This window comes from Podarcis tiliguerta (genome assembly GCF_965153285.1).
Source record: "Podarcis tiliguerta genome assembly, chromosome: 17".
Lineage (NCBI taxonomy): Eukaryota > Metazoa > Chordata > Lepidosauria > Squamata > Lacertidae > Podarcis > Podarcis tiliguerta.
The window spans coordinates 2,108,888-2,132,328 of NC_139550.1; the positions used below are offsets into that span (position 1 = coordinate 2,108,888).

General features: G+C 43.5%; 1 protein-coding gene across 1 annotated transcript; it reads right to left on the bottom strand.

Moving 5' to 3' along the window:
- Nucleotides 1-1,005: 1,005 nt before the first annotated feature.
- Nucleotides 1,006-16,257, bottom strand: DUSP12 (dual specificity phosphatase 12). Its single transcript, XM_083420573.1, has 6 exons — nucleotides 15,972-16,257; nucleotides 12,012-12,125; nucleotides 11,806-11,924; nucleotides 5,771-5,867; nucleotides 2,803-2,989; nucleotides 1,006-2,161 (listed from the first exon to the last, which is right to left on the bottom strand). The coding sequence occupies exons 1-6, from the start codon at nucleotides 16,217-16,219 to the stop codon at nucleotides 2,006-2,008; spliced, it is 921 nt and encodes a 306-aa protein (XP_083276699.1). The 5' UTR covers nucleotides 16,220-16,257; the 3' UTR covers nucleotides 1,006-2,005.
- Nucleotides 16,258-23,441: the final 7,184 nt, after the last annotated feature.

The window sequence follows — 23,441 nt, forward strand, 5'->3', positions numbered from 1 at the left end:
GGCTTCCCATGTGCTGGGTTTCAGGGTGCAAAGTTTTTATTTCTTCCTGCTTCCGAAGTCTTAATTAATCCAATTATATTCACTCCTGAGCTTAATCCCTTATCATCAGCTACAGAATTCTACACGCAACTCTTCTAGTGATGGAGGGAGGGGCCACCATTTTATCCAGGAAAAAAACCTCAATGGGTTTAACTGTGGAACTGCAAAACAAAGGTCAGACTCTACACACACATTTCTAGCTTGCTTAAGTGTTCTGTGTTAACCCAAATACTGTACATTTCTGAGCCAAGAAAGATCTGCTATAATATTACGAATTTGCCTCTTCTAACCTTTGGACCAATATATTACCTGAACTAATATCTGCCTCACTAAACATCTTCTTGCCCCCCTCCATACACTAAAAACAAAACCCCATACCCATCCACTGAATCTTTTTTTTCCCCCACTCATGTGTTGGCATTAACTTCTTCAACCCCAGAGTTTTACCAACCCTTCCAATTTTATGGTTGTCCAATGCCTTGGCCTAATTTGTGTCACATTTCATTCTAAAATCTATTTCACAAGAATCTCAGCTTTTGTTTTAAAATCTCAGCTTTTGCTTTTTAAAAAAAACAGAATATGCAAAATAAGGAAACATGGAAATATGTTTGGAACCTTTTAAGTGTATTAACCTGAAACTTGCTCAAGGGGAATTAAGCAATACCATGTCCCGTGGAAAAGGATGAAACATACATAAAGTAGGGATTGTGCATATATTTAGACATCAACAAATACTTGTACTTCCAAGATGTGCAAGTTGCAAGTCCCCTATCAGTTGATGTGAGCAGCCCAGCCCTTAGAAACTCCCTGTTAATGAAAATATACTTCCAAAGCATATTTAGTATTTCTCATCTTGCTTTAGATCTGCAGACAGTGCTGTTTTCTTAATTATCTTCGACAACTGAGCATCTCTGTAATGTAGCAGCCTACCAATTCCCCTCCCCTACCATTAACTCACATACCAAGTTTTCAGTAAATTTTTTTAATTTCGAAATGCAATTTGCATACAGAGCATAATACCTCGTTGGGAAAAGATTACAAACCCTTTCAACAAATGACCTAGAAACCAATACTAATCTTTGTCAGTCAAGTGATTCAGCAAATGCTGGCTACCTGTAATTTGGATCCATTTCACAACAGATTGTTATAAACCCTCATGATGTAGGAAATCATAACATATAACTTATTGCTGATAAATCAACCGTCACCAGAGACACTTGCAAAGCGGTTTTTCTGATAGTCCTTTTCCAAGTTACAATCCAGTTGAAAGTGATAATTAGACACCAGGCATCCAGTGGCTGGCACTTCTGTATCATCATGACGAGTTCTTTTCCTGTTCTGTATTCCCAAACATCCAATCATATTTTGCACCAAAACTATCAAATTTCAGAATGCTATTTTATAGCAATCTAACAGCTGCAGTGTCTCCCTAATTACTTTTCCTTAATAGTCTTTTGGACGCTAAAACCAAGCGGGTTTGTTTATGAAAACCCTCTGGATGCAGAGCATTTTGGAAAATTTCTTGACGAAACAAGTGAACAAGCTAGGGACAAGCAACAAATTGCACTGCACACATCTTGGTTTCGTTTTGAAGAAACCGTAGGCATGGGGACGGTGGAGGCTGATAAAAGTCAGGACCATAGCATACAGGAAGAGTAGGGAGGTGAGATCTTCATCAGAACCGTGATGCAGAGAGAATGGTTACTGCCCTCATTACCACATGCCACAGTCCTAATCTTGCCCCCAGCTCTGGCTTACCCCTAGGGCCTGCTCCTCTTTCTTTTTTCCTTTTTTTAAATGACACATGAAGTCTAGGTATTCCAGTACAAAACGGCTTTCCTGGAAACACTCAACGTGGAGTTCAACTGGTTCTGTCGTACGTATCACTTGCTGTAAACCTATAGGAAACACAATCCTTTAAACAGGAACGAGGCCACTGACTGGACTGCGGAAGTACAAACCAAGTTCACCTTTTTACAGTACCCATGGGCAGCAGTCCTTTTACTTCATCCACACGACTCTTGTGAATTTGGAAGGCAGGGGTCACCCAATGGCCGCACGAACATTGCTCACCTTGCCAATGGAAGGAGCCCAGCTTTGATGTACATTTTGGGCACAGAAGCTGCAAGAGAACAAGACAAACAAAGTGCTTAATGCTTCATCTCATCTCTGAGTACAGGAAAAGATAAACTTCAAAACTAACTATCGCTATGGATCTACAACTCTAAAGACTGGACTGGTTCGTTCAGATCAACATAAAATCTGGCCTCCTCTGGCCACATTACTCGGCATCTTAAGTTCTGCTACCCAACCTCTCTCTTCCTGCAAACAATCCACACTCACACATGCAGACAAGTATCCATGGGTCCTATAAAATCCCCGACAAGCCCATCATTTTCTCAGCTCCAGTGCACTTTTAAATACAGTGGAACCGTGGTTGTCAAATGTAATCCGTCCCGGAAGACTGTTCGACTTCTGAAACGTTCGACAACTGAGGCGCAATTGCTGGTCGGCAAAATCCACTGAGAAAATAGAGAAATGCGCCTCAGAAGCCCTTCGACTTCTGAGGCGTGTTCGAAAATGGGAGCATTCACTTCCGGGTTGTCGGCATTCAAAAGCTGAAATGTTCAACTTCCGAAATGTTCGACAACCGAGGTTCCACGGTTCAGGTTCCCCTTCAGCTCACTGCTTGCTTTGCTGCCGTTTTCTTAGCTAACTAGCTGAAGATTTCCAAAGATTCAAACTGTGACTGTTTCCCCTCACCTGTCCATCCATCACTCCTAAGAGTGCAGGTTCCATCCACTGCACAGGCTCAATGAAGTAAGAAGTACACCTAGACTGGTCATCATAGTGAAAAGGGGCAGGTCTTGAAAGCCTCTTATGAGCAAAAGCGGCAGGTCCCTTGCCTTCATCATGAGACAAGATGCTTGAACTTCGAAAGAGCAGCCGCCTGTCGCCCAGAAACAAAGGGAACAGAATGACTTGGAAAGGTATCTGAAAGAAATGTCATCTTTGTTCATTAAAGCATATGAAATGAAAGAAACATATAATCAAAAGCAAAAATATACTGTATCTAAACTATCTTTCACATCAATAAGATGTGAGGAAGAAACTGTGAGTCAACAGAAAAATTCATTGTGGGAGTTCCTAATCATAAAGCAAACACATTCTTTCGCACGTTAACAGGTTTTCATATTGCCACTTTCATAAGTTCTTTAATCCATGCATTAATTTAGCATGAAATCCTTCTTCCATTCTTCTAAAGATGTTATTTTGGTTATGTAGGCAGCTCTCCTGATCTGACTGCTGAAGCCTAATTGGAATTCCCATGTATCTCCAATATGGTCAAAGGATAAGGCATTTGCAAGCAACCTGCAATAAATTAACCCAGGCGGTCATTTCTGGCCAAGACTACTGGGTAGGCCCACAACAATCGTTTAGAATTGGATCTTCATTTTTTTGCATTTTTAAACGAATACACACTTTGCACAGCAAGACCAGAAGGCAACCACATCCTATACCACAACCCTATTACATATTCAGGCAGCAACCATTTTGCGCAGGGGTTCGATTCCCAGCCCCTACACACATCGGCTGAGCGCCCTGCCCTGTTCTGCCTTCTTCCAGATCCAAAGGGACCTGCACACCAGTGATCACACATCAATTGGATACACCTGAAATAGTCGTCGCCTATACAGGTGTGGGAATGTTGCCATGCTAGTCCCAATAGGTTCTCTGAATTATCAGGACTACAGGGAGGAGGAGGAGGATTCCAGCGAAAGGTGTGGCCAGGACTTGGGACACACCAGGGCAAGCTGGGGATGGGGAAGGAGATGTTGGTGTAGGAAGTACTCACAGGGGGGCAGAGGAGGGCGAGGGGATGGGGGTCAGTGAACAGGAACCAGAGCAACAGGACCCAGAGCCAGAGGGCCCCCTGTCTCCATGTACACAGCAGGCTCTGAGGTGTCGGAGGCAGCAGGCAGGGTGCTCCAGAAGGCTAAGGCAGGCAAGGCCCCACAGCCCAGCTCCGTAGCTGGCCAGGTGGGGCTCTCTAGTTCTGGGAAGAAGTGTGCTGGAGTAGACTGGGAGCAGGTGAGGGTCACATGACTCATCAAGCCCAGATGCTGCAATCAGCAGGTATAGTATAATAGGGCAGCAAAGCTGAGGTGCTGTGTCTGTTGAATTGCCCATGTTGAGGGACCTTGACTTGGGTGCTCTTGGACCTCCACAGGACTGCACTTTGGGTTTGATGCTGGACTGTATTCTAACTGCAGAACTTCAGGCTTGGCTACTTGGACTGACCCTGAACCTCCTTTCCTGACCTTTGGACTTTGGATTTCTGACTCTGGGTGTGGCTTGTACTGATTGACCCTTGGATTTTGAACTTGGACTTGGCACACTGACTTACTGCCAGGTAGGCTAGGAGATCAGGACAACAGGCCAAGAGGACATCTTAGTCGGCCAGCAAGCAAACTTGTAATCGGGTCAGACACAAAGAACACTAAAGTTGGCATGTGCAATCAAATGCGTTCAGATCGGCTCCAGATCTTTGTTCAATGGGTCACTTAAGTAATACGCATCCAACGCCCAATTCTCATGTAGCTGCTATCAGTTTGCCTGCAAGATAACAAGGGCTGCTACAAGGGGGAAAAGGAAGGATCGGGTCTCTCCTGCCACCATCTGCAGAGTTCTCCCCAAATCAAGCAATTGGCAGGCATGCCACTGCCTCTCAGCAGTAACCAGGGAGCACTGCCAAAGGACATGAGCTGCTAAGAGCCGCAGGTTATCTCATTTGACACTTCCACTCTCACCTCCAGCAAGGCAGATCTCATGGCTGTGCAGTCTAATGAGACACCAAATCACCATGGCTCCTTCAGAAAGCTCGCTCTGCTGCCGCATTAAGTTCCAAAACGTTTATAGCACTGTTTCCTTCTATTTTATATTATATATTGCCCACGAGGGTTAATTAAAACCAAATTGTTTTCTTGCTCTGCTACAGAGCCTTAGCCCTGGGCATCTTTCCCTTTCCTTACACATTCTGACCAACATCTCCATTTTTCAAGTATTATTTATATATAATCTATTCGCTGCTGTATATCTGGGACACTGAGCCAGTTATCATAAAGGCAGACAAAGGGGTAAATCTGTATTGGGACAGTGTCACTTCAAACTGCACGTAGAAAGTGAATGATGGATGCTGTCCTCATGGGGGAAATGCATAGAAACCTAGCTTATTGCAGAGATGATTAGGTGGGGACCTTTCTGCCTGATTCTACTTTTTTATCTGCACCCATTTTTGGGGGTACAGCAGAATAGTAAATCACCTTCCCATCTTCTTCAATTTGACATCCACTCACAAAAACAAGTTTACCACATCTTGTGCAATTTGCAAGAACATGGTCAGTTTTACCTATCAGAATAAGGTGCCCTACAAGTCAGAAGAGATATATTTTTCCACACAATAAATTACTCAAAACTTCCACAGAAATATGGTTTTACTAAAAGCTTGCCAAAACACAGCCTTGGCGAGGACTCTTGCATCACAACGTTTATTAGCCAGCACAAATACTACATTTATTTGTGTGAACCAAGTAAATCAAGACGGGACACCTTTTCGGCTCCCCAGACCAGATCCATGGGGACAGAAGTGTTACTATTTGAAAATAACTGCTGGAAGTCACAGGACAGAGCAGGATATACATCTAATAAATATATTTGTAGAGCCCCATACCTGCACTTTCTACACCTGTACAGAACCTCAGTGTTTGGAGTTTGCTGTACAGTGCTTGGATCAACTGCAAAGACATCTCGCGGCAGATTTCGTAGCTCTGAAAAGAAGAAGCAACGGTGCATTTATAAACTTGCAGACAGTCATCATTAAACATTAAAAGCTTGTATTGGTTTACTGCATTTATATATTATCCTGAAGCAAAATGTTCAGGGGACTTTGCAATAATATCTGCTTTTTAAAAAAGAAAGCTTTTGTCCCAATAAATACCATAAAGGAACTATTGTGGTTGTAAGTGCCTACAGAGGACTCCTTCCTTCATTAAAAAAAGCCTATACTCAGATGTGCATTTATTCTCACTTTATGAGATCATTTCAAAAACCAATTTCACATAAACATGCTATCAGCTGTGTTGATCCATTAAAAAAATTTTAAAACAAAAGCAGCAGTACCTGCTTCACTTATTTACCGTATTTTTCACTCTATAAGACGCACCAGACCACAAGACGCACCTAGTTTTTGGAGGAGGAAAACAAGAGGGGAAAAAATTCTGAATCTCAGAAGCCAGAACAGCAAGACGGATCGCTGCGCAGTGAAAGCAACAATCCCTCTTGCTGTTCTGACTTCTGTGATAGCTGCGCAGCCTGCATTTGCTCCATAAGACACACACACATTTCCCCTTACTTTTTAGAAGGGAAAAGGTGAGTCTTATAGAGCAAAAAATACGGTAATTCATTTATAGCCCACTTTTCCTTCAAGAAGTTCAAGGTGCCATGATACCTTTATTATATTCACCTCAAAGTCCCAAAGCAGTACACTAACTTTTGCATTTCATGGAACTCTTGAGCAGGCTGGATGTTAAACAAAAGGGGTAGGAGAAATATGCTGATGATAAAGGGCATAGTGGAAGCCTATTTGCAATACAGCGGTACCTCGGGTTAAGAACTTATGTATCTTAAGTAGATTATCCAGGAAGTTCTTTGCAAATGAATTAAGTTAGTGCTTGGTGCAAATGATCTGTTTGCCCCACAGCATGCTAGGGGGGAAAGCAGCAACCATCCCTCTTTTTGAAACTATAAAAGCCAGCACTTATGTAGTTCTGTGTCTCTCTGGCAGTAATCTAAGAAAGTCCTATCCACTCCTGGATCCTGCATCCCTGCCTTCAAAACCATCAATAGCCTTGCCCCTTACATCTCCACTCTTCTATCCAGGCGCGTTCAAACCCATGACTACTTGTTCACTTCACCCCCAGTCGCCCAAAGGTCTCGTTTTAGTTTGTTTATTGAATCCATATCCCTCCCTTCCTCCCAAAGGAGCCGGGGGGGGGGTAAGTCTTCTGCTCCTTTGGATCATTCCTTCTCCATTGCTGCCCAATGCCTAGAGCAGGCATAGGCAAACTCAGCCCTCCAGATGTTTTGGGACTACAACTCCCATTATCCCTGATCACTGGTCCTGTTAGCTAGGGATGATGGGAGTTGTAGTGCCAAAACATCTGGAGGGCTGAGTTTGCCTATGCCTGGCCTAGAGCCTGTGATACTCCCACTCTCTTGCTTTTTTCAAATCCACCCTAAAAAGCCACATTTTCTGTGAAACCTTTGGCACAACCACCTGGCCCCAAAAGCACATGTTGCATGTTCTTCCCCCTATTACTGCACCTCAGTTTCCAGCCTTCTCCTCTGCTGCCTACATGTGTCCCTGATCACACATTACATCTGAACACACTGGTTTCTATGGAGAGAGATGAAAGCGGAAAGTATTACTACTGCATTTTAGGAGAAGAGAAGGGGCACTAGGGATCTTGCAGGCTGTAATGGAGGCCTAGGAGGGGGGGAAATGAAAGCTTGAAGTGTGAATTGCGCAAGTTTGGGCCACCCGAGGGTAGAAAGAAGAGCAAGATCAGGAAAACGGAAGTGAAAGAGAGAAATGCAAGAGTTGCAGTGCCAAAGAGTGAATATCCCAAGATTCAGTGTTATTCAAGAGTCTGGGGTTTTTGGAGCGGCCAAGTACAAATTTTTGGGTGGTCAGACAACCTGACTCTCAGATAACAGGATACCACTTTTTATCTGGGGATAACCGGGGAAACGGCTGCAATGCAGGCAAGGATTCTAAAGATCCTCCAAGACCCACATGGTGCAATTCCCAAGCAAGCGACCTAGGTTTTCCTTGAACCCCCTGCCCCAAATGGCGAAAAGCAGAAAGTGTGCCTTAAAAGGGGAGAATAAGCCTGTGCGCTCCCTTTAACTTCCAGACTAGATCTGAGAAAAATAACGAACACAGACAGACAAAAAGAAAGGAGTCAAGCAGAGGAGACAGGAGGGGGGAGCTACTAGCTAGGGCAAGAACAATCCATCCTGGAGGAACCCACAGAGACTGAGCAAATGGACTGGGTGAACAATTCAATCCTTTGGGGGAAGAATTTAAAGGTTCTGCTCCTTGGGAGGAGGGGATACCTGAAAGAAAAGACAGCAAGGTTGCAAATCTGGCTAGAAGAGGAAGAGCTTTCCCGTAACAAAAGGTAGCATCGCTTTTGATTGACAGTAGGATACTTTTAAGTTTCTTGCCATGGAACAGTAATGAGATGACTTACAGCAGGCATGGCCAAACTTGGCCCTCCAGCTGTTTTGGGACTACAACTCCCATCATCCCTAGCTAACAGGACCAGTGGTCAGGGATGATGGGAATTGTAGTCCCAAAACAGCTGGAGGGCCAAGTTTGGCCGTGCCTGACTTACAGGCAAAGCTGAGTTCCATGTGGAAAACAGATTAACCTTGAGCATGACTGTCTAAGTCCATGTACAAAACTGGGGTGGCAGATCCTAACTTTAAGAAATGCTTGTTAGAAAGACCAAACTGAGGTGTGTTCTTATGCTGGCCGTGCGCAAAAAGGAATCAGATACAAAGCAAGACATTTGCGACTACGTCTTTGTTGCTCGTTGTAATGAGAACATGTCTACATCTAATTAGGGAGGGTTGCTGGTTCATGCCACCGTGTGCCTCTTTTTCTGTGCCTGAGAAAGTGCCATGCCTCATATGAAGCACCAGGAGCCAAGAGGCATGCTAACGATGAAAAAAAGACTGAGCACAGAGTAGTGGTACCTCAGGTTACATACGCTTCAGGTTACAGACTCCGCTAACCCAGAAATAGTGCTTCAGGTTAATAAATTTGCTTCAGGATGAGAACAGAAATCGTGCTCCGGCGGCGCGGCGGCAGCGGGAGGCCCCATTGGCTAAAGTGGTGCTTCAGGTTAAGAACAGTTTCAGGTTAAGTACGGACCTCCGGAACGAATTAAGTACTTAACCCGAGGTACCACTGTAATATATTCCTAGGCTGTAAGCAAGCCACTTGGGGCAGATACCTCCTTGTAAAGTGTTATATTCATACATTATACTATATAAATAGCTAATAAATATTATTATTAATTACAGCTCACAAGCCTCTGCCAAGCAGAAGGGGAAATGTTGCAATCTTTTTATTAGAAAATATCCAGGTAAATTTGTGAAGAACTTCCGGAAGTGCCATCTGAAGACTGTCACATCTTGCAAATGGGGCTTCCCCCCAGCTTCCTACCTGCAACACAAACCTTTAACTCTGTTTGATGTTATCAGCCTTGTTAGCATCCAGCTTGAGGAAGAGTTTTGTGAAACTCGAAAGCTAACTCGCGACTTTGACTTTTCATTGGTTTTAACAGATTATACTATTCCTCCAGTTGAAACACTGTGTTTTATAAAATACGCTTACAGGATCCTCACTTCCTTCACTGAGCAGAGGTACTAGAAAGTGGAGGATTCATATTTCTGCAATTCCAACCAGCTTTACGTCTTACATAACATGGACCGCTTGCTCTTTAGCCTTTACATTGTGAAAAATGCTTCACAAGCACTCTGTGCATGTGCCTAAGTTCTGTTGTAGCACAAAGCACCATCCTGACAGCAAGACAGGAAACCAAGAAAGATTCCTTTACACACACACACACACACAGAGAGAGAGAGAGAGAGAGAGAGAGGGAGAGAGGAGGAGGAGGAGGAGAAGAAGAAGCGACTTTATTATACTTAATGCAAGCAAAGCCCATTCTTTGGGTCTTCATATTTGATTTAGTCCAACCTGAAAATGATAACAAAATTCTAAACCAAGGATGCCATTGAGACTTGCCTCAACTGTTCCCTTATGCAGCTTGATAATGAGAAAAGAAAAGAAAGAATTACACATATCGGCCTCATTCATAGGAACATAAAAATGTGAATGTGCTTCCGCATAATTTAGACTGTTGAGATTTGGTACACACACAAGGTCTGATTACAAAATAAAAAACTGAAAAGGAGGCATTTGTACAAGTTGAATTGAAAAGGGAGAAGGAACACATGAGACTGTAGCCCAAAACTGTCACCCTAAAGCTTAAGACCTTTACACACAAGCACCTTAAGACAGACCAGTAATCAGTAAAGTCTGAAATTAGAACGTTTTTACAAAAACTCCATTCACTTTACCTAATTTCTAAATGACTGAGTAATAGAAAGGTTGGGGAGAGGAGCCAAAGCAGGGCTGTTACAGAGAAAGGAAGCTGGCATGTGCCAAAAGAAAACCAGGAGTGGATTCTCCTGGAGGAAAGATTGCTGAAAACTGAGTTCTGCTCTTGCACAAATGAGATCAAGTTTAGGTGTGCTCGATTATTCATAGTATAGCAAGGTTGGAGGCTTTTTGCAGCCTACCTACTGGCAGATCCTGCTTCTGCAAGTTTCCTCGGAAGAAGATATCAAACCGCTGGGCTCCTCCCAACAACTGCCTTTTGCAGCTGAGTGCACTTCTAGCTGGCCTCTCTCACCCCATGTCCCACATCAGACAAGGGGGAAAAGATTTGTTGCACCAACTTCCTCAGAACCAACTGGGGGAATGAAGAGCCCAGAATAGAGATGATACCCGATGGGAATGTTGAAATACCTAGATTTGACTTTGGGATGGGGGTGTCTGTGTTCCTTAGTTAAGTATATGCTGTACTATAGAGGGGAAGGAAGTGTTTAATTTAGAGACATGCAGGGACAGCACAGCAATTTTATTTGGAGGACAGATCGCACTCATTTGTGGAAAGAGAAAAACACTCTGCATGTGTTCAGGGATACAGTGGTACCTCGGGTTAAGTACTTAATTCGTCCCAGAGGTCTGTTCTTAACCTGAAACTGTTCTTAAAGCACCACTTTAGCTAATGGGGCCTTCTGCTGCCGCTGTGCCGCCACCGCCCGATTTCTGTTCTTATCCCGAAGCAAAGTACTTAACCCGAGGTACTATTTCTGGGTTAGCGGAGTCTGTAACCGGAAACGTATGTAACCTGAAGCATATATAACCCGAGGTACCACTGTACTTTAAATATATTCCCACTGGCTACTAGAAATAATTCCCAGCTACCAAACTCAAACTTAAGATTGTGGACTCCTGCGTCCATGGGACAGAAAGCTGAACTGTGGGAATTATTTCCCCTTCGCTGGGAATTTGGCTCCGAATTGCACTCCTCTGTCAAGCAACAGCTCCAGCTGCTGAAGATTCTGAAGAATTCAACACTAGCAGGTAGAAAAAGCTAAAGAAATATGGAAAGCTAAGAATACAGTGAAGAAGTTGCCGTCTGACTTTCTCACTGTGCTGTTTGTCTTCGTTTAATTCTTCTCAGAAGCGAATTTTAACTAGAGGTTGGGAAATGAGCAGGGAAAATGAGAGGTGAAGCTGGTCTTACACGGCAAGTATTCAATGTACCAAGGCTAGTAGCCATGGGTGGGGGCGATTTCCAACAGCAGTCAGTAACATGTATCCATGCTTTAAGAATTCAAGCTTACTAGTCTATCTCTTACACAACTCATGTTTGAAAAAGAGTGCTATTTATTACAGAGTTTTGTTATTACCCATTCCAGGTGGAAGAACATTGGGCTGGGGAGCAATTCAAGTAGAGTTCAATAACGCAAGTTCAGTTCCAATCTGAATACAGTAGCTGAATTTGTATGTAGTCATTTCTAGCCCAATGTTAAGAGATTAGAAAAGCACTTCTATTTCCTTACCAGGATATTTCTCTGTAACCTTTTGCAAACGATACTGTTTGTAAATAGTACTGGTCACATCGACTTCACAGCCCATTTTTTCATAGAGTTTCAGTTGCCACTCGAAGCCTTCATTCATTCTGGAACAAGGGGGGGGGGGGGAGCCTTCTGATTACATTCCAATCTTCACAAGGAAGGAAAACAAATTTTATCAAATAAAAACGCACTTGGCATCTGGTTTGATGGCCTGGACAAAGGCATAGGCCTCTTCAAAAGGGAGTTTATTGGCTTTCATTAAATAGGCAGTCACAACAGCAACACTCCGGCTGACTCCAGCTTGACTGAAAACAAAACAAAACAAGGAGACACCCAATAAAATATGGTCACACACAACAAAAAATGGAAACCCCCCCCCCTAAAAAAAATACCCAGATCCTTCATTCCCTTCAAACTGCATTTCCCCCTAGAGAACATCTTTCTTACAATTCACTTGTACTCAGGGAATAGAGCACTGCACACACATTTCTCATGACAACTTTGGAAGATATACTTATATATCAACAGCTTTTCCCTTAGAAATACTATACTCAGGAGTCAGAGGCTCACGCCTCCCCAGATGCTCTTTGTGTACTTTGATGCACAATGTATTTTGTACTCTGGTTTCACAATATCCCTCATTACCTGCTGCCACACCACCCTCCTGAAAGACATGACCTCCCTGAAAATTATCCTGCTCCAGTCCTAACAAACAGAGAGCAAGAGTGTGGTTGAAATTCTGTATGAAAATAATAATAATAATAATAATAATAATAATAATAATAATAATAATAATAATTTTATACCCCGCCCACTCTGGGCGGCTTCCAACAAAATATTAAAATACTGTAATGCATCAAACATTAAAACCTTCTCTAAACAGGGCTGCCTTCAGATGTCTTCTAAAAGTTTGGTAGTTGTTTTTCTCTTTGACATCTAATAGGAGGGCGTTCCACAGGGTGGGTACCACTACCAAGAAGGCCTTCTGCCTGGTTCCCTGTAACTTGGCTTCTCGCAGTGAGGGAACCGCCAGAAGGCCCTCGGCGCTGGACCTCAGTGTCCGGGCAGAACGATGGGGGTGGAGACGCTCCTTCAGATATACTGGACCAAGGAACAATTATTTCCCCCCCCCCCAGCACTTCCTACACAAAAGTAAGAGCGTAAGGGTCCTGCTCCATTTGACCAACACCCATATAGCCAAACATTTCTAACAGGGGCCATCTCCTGTCATTTGTCACCAGCATCCGGTATAATCAGTACACAAAACCAGAAAGAATGAAAGAAAGAAAGAAAAGACTTGATGGAGAAAGTGGGGAACACATTCTACATCTTAGGGTAGGGCTATGATGTTTTGTTGATTGTTGGCTAGATTGATTAAAAGCATTTTTTTTTATTTTTTGGAAAACACAAGAATTACCATCTGTAGAAGAATGGCAGATGAAGATGATGGACTTTATGGAGATGGCCGATCTCATCAGGAGAATCCGCGACCAGAAGGAAGAGGAATATCAAGAAGATTGGAAGAAATTTAAAGATTACTTGAATAAATATTGTAATATTAAAGATTTGTAATTACTTGAAAGAACTAAATAGGCCTAGGATTAAATTAGGATTATATAAATAGATGAGAAATAGATCGATAAGAAAAGTTAAGAAATTTAATTATAATTGGAATATTGTTTTTTTAACAATGATATTGGAAAACTGCTACATTTAGTTACAAGGAAATTCAGTTGGAAGAGATTAGAGGAAGTCAAGTAAAATGTTTATGAAGTTGGAAGTTTAAATAATTAATTAATTTTTTTACTGTACATGCGTATGTGGTTGTATTCTTGGTTATTACTTGGTATGTCTTATTTCACTTTTTTCTTTTCTCTTTTATTTCTATTTTTTATTTTTGTTTTATTGTTTGTATGAAATTCAGTAAATATTATGGGTGGGGATAGATTGATTAAAAGCAGGGTACCACTTTTTTAAAAAAGAAGTGTACAAGAACAGAAAAAAATGGCAGGTGGCAGTGGCCATCTTCAAACGGGCATCCTGCGTCTCTCACACAGAAGAGCAAATTGACTGTCCCAGATGGAGCCTGCTGTGGCTTTTGCAAGCTTCATCAAAAAGAACACAGAAAGCAAATTGTAAGGTAAAGGTAAAGGTAAAGGTACCCCTGCCCGTACGGGCCAGTCTTGACAGACTCTAGGGTTGCGCTCTCATCTCACTCTAGAGGCCGGGAGCCAGCGCTGTCCGCAGACACTTCCAGGTCACATGGCCAGCGTGACGAAGCTGCTCCGGCGACCCGGCACCAGAGCAGCACATGGAACGCCGTTTACCTTCCCGCTAGAAAGCGGTACCTATTTATCTACTTGCACTTAATTGTGCTTTCGAAGTGCTAGGTGGGCAGGAGCTGGGACCGAACGATGGGAGCTCACCCCGCCGCGGGGATTCGAACCGCCAACCATGAGATCGGCAAGTCCTAGGCGCTGAGGCTTTTACCCACAGCGCCACCCGCGTCCCTAAGCAAATTGTATATACATGTAATCAACGAAGCAACAAAAAATTATTTGACTGCTCCGCCTTCTGTGCAGCCTAAGAGTTGGACACGCTGAAATTTGGGAGCACATCGGGGCACAAGGTAAAGTAGACAGTGAAAGTTCAGCCAAAAGTTAATGCTAGGGAAGGATTTGCGGGGGGAGAAAGAAAGAAAAGAGAAAACACATTGCAGCCGTGTCTCACTGTCTGTATAGGCGATTTCCGGATTCTCCTAGAGGAGGTGTTTTTTTTCTTTTTAATGCCCTGAGAGACAGAAGAAACTGAAGATTCAATGTTATCTGTGTTTTGAGCACCAGCATGTCTAGGTCACACGTAATAAGACCCGAGTTAGAAAAAAGGCCAGAGAAACCCCGTCTTTTCCGGTACTTTGGCTTCTGGCTGGACATGGAGGGATCCGATCGCGGGCTGTGCTAAAAATAAAAACTAAAAACTAAAAAAGCACCCCTTGATTTCTCTCAATATCTGTGGGACAGTTGTCATTACCACCCTGATTTATAGATACATATATATATATATATATATATATATGGCCAATATCCAACCTGTTTGTGTGGCAGCGCCCTTGATGTCAAGTGAGGATGGCCACATAATTTTTATGTATTTTTTTCAGTTGGAACGTGAGACTCAGAAAAAGTAAAAAGCATTTCTCAGCATCAGGGAGAGAAGAAATAAAAAGTATTTCTCGGCTGAACAGGAAAGATGGGAAGTTGCCTTTCACAACAAAATGTGGCAGAACAATGTCAAAAATGTCTCTGGGTTCACACAGCAGCACAATTAGGGGCAGAAACCGGGCCCTAGCGCTGCTTGTTATAATAATTGCTATATTATATCATTTTCTTATATAATAATTATTATACGCTGTTTGAAATAAATAAATAAATAAATAAATAAAATTATTATTATCGTTCCACTGCCAGTCTGCAGCGCTCTAATAATAACAACAACAGTAATTCTTATTGTTCCACTGCCAGTCTGCAATGCTCTAATAATAGTAACAATAATTCTTATTGTTCCACTGCCAGTCTGCAGTGCTCTAATAAATGATAATAAACTCTTATTGTTCCACTGCCAGTTTGCAGCACTCTTAATAATAATAATAATAATTGTTGTTGTTGTTGTTCTCCTGCCAGTCTACGCTCTAATAATTAAAATAACAGCAACAACAATAATTATTATTGCTCCACTGCCAGTCTGCAGCGCTCTGATAATTGATAATAAATTATTATTGTTCCACTGCCAGTCTGCAGCACTCTAATAATAATAATAATAATTTTTTATTGCTCCCCTGCCAGTCTGCAGCGCTATAATAATAATAATAAGTTTGCAGTGCTTTAATAAATAATAATAATAATTGTTGTTGTTCTCCTGCTAGTCTGCAATGCTCTAATAATAATAATAATAATTATTATATAATAATAATAATTAATGACAATTATTATTATTATTATTATTATTATTATATTATTGATAATTAATAATAATAATTATCATTATTATTGTTCCCCTGCCCGTCCGCAGCGCTCTAATAATAACAACAACAACAATAATAATACCAATAATATTAATAATAACGACGACAATATTCCTCCTTGCCCCCCCCTCACCATCTGACCAGGGCGCGCGCCCCCCTTTCCCGCGCGCGGCCGAGGAATTCCGCGCAGGCGTCGAGGTGGCTGAGGAGGTCGCTGTGAGGCTGGTCCAGGGCGGGCACGTGCAGCACCGCCTCCGCCCCCGACAGCGCCCCAGCCTCGGGCGGCTCCGAGTCCACCACCAGCAGCGCCCAGGCCGGCGCGCCAGACGGGAGGCCGCCGCCCGCGCCGCCCAGATACAGGCCGGGGAGCACGGGCACCATGACCAGGCCGCGCCGCCTCAGCCGGAACTGCCGCCGCCTCCCCGCCCCGCCTCCGCCAATGAAGCGCCCGGTCTCGAGCAACCCTAAACTTACGAAATGGTAGACCCGCGCGCTTCCGCCATTTTGTGGCTGTGTGGAATAGAACATAGATCTGAAAGGAAGTAGTGCTGGCGGGTTCCGTTTGATTCCCGCCTTTTCTTGTTTTTAAACTCAAAAAAATTACCCTAAAACTGCAGAGCTCGGTTATGTTATTATGTACACAAAGTTAAGAAATAAATAGCAGCAACAGCATTTATTCAGTAAATCTGTATACCACACCCTTCACGCGAAGGTCTCTGGGCACAAAAGTGCAAAATAAAAAAAATGCATAATAAAAAGAGTCAAAACAAAACAAAAGCTCCCCTCCTTCCCACAAACACATTTAAAAGGATACTGGGTGTTAATCAGCCCAAGGTCTAGCTGAAGAGGAGCATTTTCACCTGGCAACCAAAGATATTTCTCATAAACTAAATTCTTCTAAAAGGTCCGTATAGTTAAAGCTCTGGTTTTCCCAGTAGTGATGCATGGAAGTGAGAGCTGGACCATCAAGAAGGCTGATCGCCGAAGAATGGATGCTTTTGAATTCTGGTGCTGGAGGAGACTCTTGAGAGTCCCATGGACTGCAAGAAGATCAAACGCATCCATTCTTAAGGAAATCAGCCCTGAGTGCTCACTGGAAGGACAGATCCTGAAGCTGAGGCTCCAAGACTTTGACCACCTCATGAGAAGAGAGCAAAAATACGGTAAGTTCTTAACCCGAGGTACCACTGTAGTTTCTATGAGCCACAGTCGAGTGAGATCTGAGTGCGGGGTCAGGACCAAAGGTGGACAGATTACCCCAGAAGAAGCACAACATGTCCCTCACAAGAGGTGCTATCCCTCCCCTAACATACCCTCCAACATTTATCCAATAAAAATAGCTTCGTCCCATTCCATAATGATAATTTCACTATTTATACCCCACACATCTTACTGGGTTGCCCCAGTCACTCTGGGCAGCTTCCAACATATATAAAAACACAGTAAAATGTTAAAAAAACCTTCCCTATACAGGATTGCCTTCAGACGGCTTATGGGTTGGATAACTCCATACCCTACAACATTTATCCAATGATGTTCCTTAGGGATTTCCTAAGAAAAGCGGGGCATTCTGGGATCAAATCAGAAACCGGGACGGCTTCTCTAAATCAGGGGTGTCCCCGGAAGATAGGGACATTTGGCAGGTCTGCCCTAACACCCATAACTCCCCATAATAATGAAGATAGAATTAAAATATTTGGATAATGGGACGGAGTGGGGATTTTCTGGCTAAATATTTTTATACAGATCAACAATGTCTTACAGAACCTGAGCAAAATTAACTGCAGTATCAAGCACAGTGGTACCTCGGTTTTCAAACGTAATCCATTCCGGAAGACCATCTGAGTTCCGAAATGTTCGAAAACCAAAAACTCAGTACGGAAGCCTCAATATGGAAAACTCAATACAGAAGCCATGTGGCGTGTTTGACTTCCGAGGTGAGTTCGAAAACCGAAGCATTTACTTCTGGTTTTACAGCGTTCGAAAACCGAAATGTTCGTCAACGGAGACATTCGAAAACCGAGGTAGCACTGTAATTCGTTTGCAATATACCAGGTCTGGCATTTTCTAAGTCAACAAAGAGTCCAAACATCAACATTATAACATAAATTGACTCCTTTTGAAAAGATTGTGCTCATTTATAATTCACTAGGTAAAGGTCTTGTTTCCCAAATTTATGGAGCACTGAACTCTCAAATGCTGTCACCTCTCACAACTTTAAAAGCACAATAAGGATAAGATCTGGGCGAGCCATTAGATTATACTTTATGAAGCAGAATATGGCTAAAGGCCCCTTCAAATCTGTCTCCGTAAGAATCCAGGAAAACACACTCAAAACCATGCACCAATTGTATATATTCCCTTTTTCAAAACTAAAATGACTAAAAACATATCAGCTATGTGTGGTTCGTTTATTCACATGTGGTTGCAATGCCCCGAAGTCTTTGTGTTTGGGGAAAAAAAGTTTTTCATGAAGCAGCCCTTATCACAAAACAAGATACCCCTTTGGATCCTAAATAACACTCCTATCATACCATTCAGAAACTGTCGAACAACTTTCCCACAAGGATCTCATTACTCAGCTGACGACTGCAGCAAAGCTTACTATCGCAAGGTATTGGAAGACGCTAAATGTAGACCTGTTTGAGATCTGGATCTTACAACTTTAGGGCTTAAAACTAATGGACAAATTGACAGCCCCTGTCCAAGAGAGTCGAAGAGACAATGAAACCGCTACTTTTCAATCAATTTGGCATAGCTTTCTTACATATGCAATATTGATAGAACATGGTTACAGGCGTCCAGTAGCACATTGCAACTTGTGGAATGAAATCTTCATTTAAAAACTGAAAGAAAGGACTAAAAAGTTTGATCTAGGGTAATTTAATGGACACTTTGTGCTTCTTCTGGGGATTCAGGTAGTAAGCTTGTTGACTGTTGATTGTTGCTCTTTGTATAAATAAGTGGAACAATTTTTTAAAAAATGAAAGGAAAGGTAGCCTCTCTATTAACAAAGTTCTTCAGGCATTTCTATGATATCAACCAGGAATACTGGAGCCCACAGAACTCTCTCAAAATTCCAGATGTGCCCACTGGCCTCAAAAGGTGGGGGATGCTGTAGAAAGCCACTGTGAGGTGACCAGCATTCTCCTCCTACCTTTGAAGGGGAAACCATAATCCCTGAATTCCTCAAATGGATCAAAGATACATTGGACTATTGCATCTTGAAGCCTTACAGTTTGTCCTCCGAACCCTAGGACAGGGGTGGACTTTGGCCATCTTTGGTAGTATGAGCAAGCCCAAAATTTGGCACCCCCAAACGGATCTTCTCAATCATGGACTTTCTCAGTTTTGCACCCCTCGACTCAGTGCCCTGTGCCGGGGAACCACCCATACTGCCCTAAATCTGGCACTACCTAGGTCTCTTTCTGACAGTCTGGGAGTTATGAGCAGTCTGGCCATTGTCCCTTCCATTCTAGAGAGCACCAGTGGGACAAAAAATGGTCTCACCACCAACCCCATCACTCCCAGAACAGACTTCATTCAAGGGATAGATGGAGGGGTTGATCTAATCATCATGTTCTGTTGAAAGGTCTTGTTGGGTGGGGTGGGGGTGTAATGTGTCTTCACCCCTTGCCTCATGAGATGCTCATGGTCTTCCAGGACACATCTTGCCTTATAAATGGGAATGGGCTTTTTCTTCTCAGGTATGCCTTCCATGACCAGCCCTTAAAAAACCCTGACAATATGCCTCCTCTCTCACTCCCTACCCCACCAATAGTAGGGCTTCCTTTAGATCTCCTTCTGTGGCCACTTTTGGAACCCAATTTCCTTGCTAAAGAAGCCTCCAGACATCTCCAAAACATACCGTATTTTTTGCTCTATAAGACTCACTTTTCCCCTCCTAAAGGGGAAATGTGTGTGCATCTTATGGAGTGAATGCAGGCTGTGCAGCTATCCCAGAAGCCAGAACAGCAAGAGGGATTGCTGCTTTCACTGCGAAGCGATCCCTCTTGTTGTTCTGGCTTCTGAGATTTAGTTGTTGTTGTTTTTTCTTGTTTTCCTCCTCCAAAAACTAGGTGCATCTTATGGTCTGGTGCATCTTATAGAGTAAAAAATACGATACTTTTGCATCCTGAACATTTACAAAGCATCTCAGACAAGTCCATATTCACTTTGCAGCTGAGTTTGCCTGAGGTCCTTACAATTATTTCCAAATTCTCAAAGTTAGTGTTTTGTTCCTTTCCCTGAGTGGTTCGAAACTGCCCTTAAAAAAGAACGAGGCATAAAATCCACACAGAAACACATCATTGCTTGTTTCAACTCGCTTGTGGGAGTGAAAGAAGGAAGGTCAACAACTGGAAGAATTAGAGGAACCATTGGAAATGACTATGAAAAGCCGTAGAGATATGAGAAGATCAGAACCCTCCGAACGTCCCATTAAAAAATTTATAATTTGGCAGAATATTTGGACTATTTGATATGTATATGTATAATTTGGAATATTTAATGTGATTTGATTGGATTGTTAAAACGGAAAATTTAATAAAAATCAATTTTTGTTTTTAAAAAAGAACGAGGCGAGTCTTCTGGCAAGAACTATATATCCCTTTCTCTTTATACAAAAATGTAATTCTCTTCCTAAAGATGTTTGCCTGGTGGCTAAGGACTATTTTGCCATTTGATTCAGGAAAGATGCCAACTGATCAGGAAGACTGAAGATCTGAAATCATGCAGAGAGCTTGTCCTTTCACAAAAAAAGTCCACCCCCTGATTAACCTTCTGCATTTCAGCAGCCTAGTTCAGGTAGGATAGGTCATTCTGTTGTTGCTGTTGCTTTAACTGGTAGGCATCAATCAGAACACCTTCCTGATCTCAGTGGCGGACTTTGGACTTTAAAATTTAAGCGACGCTCTGTGCGATGCCAAAATTCAGCACCTCCCCACCTCTCACCATCCACTTTGTTTGTTATTGTTGCAGCAGCCTCTTAGCCTGGTGACCACTGTGTGTGAACCAGACACAATCCATTAAATAGAGTATCACAGCACATGGAGACTTCGATCTTTGGCCTCCAGTGATATATACCGTATTTTTCGCTCTATAGGACGCACTTTTTCTCCTCCAAAAATTAAGGGGAAATCTGTGTGCGTCCTATGGAGCGAATGCAGGCTCCTTGGCTTCAGCGATAGCAACGCGAAGCCTCCGAAGTGCAGAGGGAGCGCTCCCTCCGTGCTCCGGAGGCTTCGCGTTGCTTTCGCTGAAGCCTGGAGAGCGAGAGGGGTCGGTGCGCACCGACCCCTCTCCCTCTCCAGGCTTCAGGGATAGCCGCCTGAAGCCTGTGGAGCGCAGCGCGAGTTCCCGCTGCGCTCCACAGGCTTCAGGTTCCTTTCGTTGAAGCCGGGGAGAGCAAGACTCTCCTGGCTTCAGCAGAGAGGGAGAGCTGCGCAGCGCCCCTTCAGCCAAGCAGGAGGAGAAATGGAAGGGGCTCTGTTTCTCCTGCCGCTTCGCTGAAGGGGCGCTGAGCAGAGAGGGGGAGATTTTTTTTTCTTGTTCTCCCCCTCTAAAACAAGGTGCGTCCTATGGAGCAAAAAATACGGTAGGTGGCTGCAGCATGTGGTTCCACCATTGCAACAAGGTCTTATGTTCAAAAGCAGCGTTCCTTCTGCAGACCCAAAGCTTTTCAGTTTGTGTTTGTTTCTTTCTCTGATCTCCCTTTTCGTTTTACTCAACACCTGCATCCGTAACCAGCAGTCTGGTTTACTGAGTTTGCTCTCAACCCTTCCCCAAATATACCAGCTCTTTCTCGGTTTCATCCACACTCTCCCACCGCTGTCATTTCTGTAACAGAATTTACATTTTTACTGCTTTGTCCTGCCCTTGGTTGCATGCAGATATAGTTGCGGTGGGGATAACACACTCCAATAAAATAAATGAATCCTGTTTGTTTTACCTTTTCTGTTTAATGTGAAAAAATTTATAATCTAAGAATCAAATAAATCGTGGAAGTCGTCTTTTATAATTCATCCTTAGAACGATGTAGCAAATTGGGGGGGGGGGGATCCTGTAAATCAGAAAAGGAATCCAAAATCCATATTACAGTGATATACTGTGGTACCTCGGGTTACAGATGCTTCACGTTACAGACTCCGCTAACCCAGAAATAGTACCTCGGGTTAAGAACTTTGCTTCAGGATGAGAACAGAAATTGCGTGGCGGCAGCGGGAGGCCCTATTAGCTAAAGTGGTACCTCAGGTTAAGAACAGTTTCAGGTTAAGAGCAGACCTCCAGAACGAATTAAGTTATTAACCCAAGGTACCACTGTACTTATCAGACAAACGAAAATATCATAAAACAACATGCAAGCTTTTGAATATTCCGTAACACTTCATTGGGTTAGATGACTTACACAGCAATTAGGGGTAGCGAAAGGAGGTAAGCTGGTAAGTGCCAGAATAGGGGTGGGCATTGAATTAAGGAACAGGATGCCAATGGGCATATGTTTGGGCCAGGAGTTTGTCGTCAGCAGCAGACAAGCTCACAGTCCTTCCATACAAAAATCCAATCCTACACCACATCCTTTGTTCCAATAGCCTGATTTAGGAAAGGGGAAAATAAGTGTTTTCTTGATGCTATTGTTAAAAGAAATTAGGTTCGGAAATACTTGTTGATAACTCAGAGATCAGCACTTTTTGGTCTAAATTCTACTCACGCCCCTCCCCACTGTAGTGCTTGTGGGGCTAGTTTAGCTAATACCTTCCCACTTTTTTTTACACCGTTTCTAAAGGGACGCGGGTGGAGCTGTGGGTTAAACCACAGAGCCTAGGACTTGTTGATCAGAAGGTCGGCGGTTCGAATCCCCGCAATGACGGGGTGAGCTCCCGTTGCTCGGTCCCTGCTCCTGCCAACCTAGCAGTTCGAAAGCACGTCAAAGTGCAAGTAGATAAATAGGCACCACTCTGGCGGGAAGGTAAACAGCGTTTCCGTGCGCTGCTCTGGTTCGCCAGAAGCGGCTTAGTCATGCTGGCCACATGACCTGGAAACTGTACGCCGGCTCCCTCAGCCAATAAAGCAAGATGAGCGCCACAACCCCAGAATCGGCCATGACTGGACCTAATGGTCAGGGGTACCTTTACCTTTACTTTAAGTCATGCATTGGAATGCACTTTTCACCTACCCTGGGTTGGTTTATAGGAAGGGGGAAATTGGATGTAGATAAAGGGATGCGGGTGGCGCTGTGGGTTAAACCACGGAGCCTAGGACTTGCCGATCAGAAGGTCGGCGGTTCGAATCCCCACAACGGGGTGAGCTCCCGTTGCTCGGTCCCTGCTCCTGCCAACCTAGCAGTTCGAAAGCACATCAAAGCGCAAGTAGATAAATAGGTACCGCTCTGGCGGGAAGGTAAACGGCATTTCCGTGTGCTGCTCTGGTTCGCCAGAAGCGGCTTAGTCATGCTGGCCACATGACCCGGAAGCTGGATGCTGGCTCCCTCGGCCAATAAAGCGAGATGAGCGCCGCAACCCCAGAGTCGGTCACGACTGGACCTAATGGTCAGAGGTCCCTTTACCTTTACCTTTAATATGTGCCTAAGGATGCTTGCTTTGGG

What these genes read in the sequence shown, in the direction of transcription:
- DUSP12 (XM_083420573.1), bottom strand. Translation starts at nt 16,219, where the DNA reads ATGGTGCCCGTGCTCCCCGGCCTGTATCTGGGCGGCGCGGGCGGCGGC. An exon ending in GCCATCAAACCAGATGCCAA is followed by an intron (nt 11,925 to 12,011) that starts GTGCGTTTTTAT and finishes CCCTTGTTCCAG; the next exon opens with AATGAATGAAGGCTTCGAGT. An exon ending in TACAGGTGTAGAAAGTGCAG is followed by an intron (nt 2,990 to 5,770) that starts GTATGGGGCTCT and finishes TCTGGGCGACAG; the next exon opens with GCGGCTGCTCTTTCGAAGTT.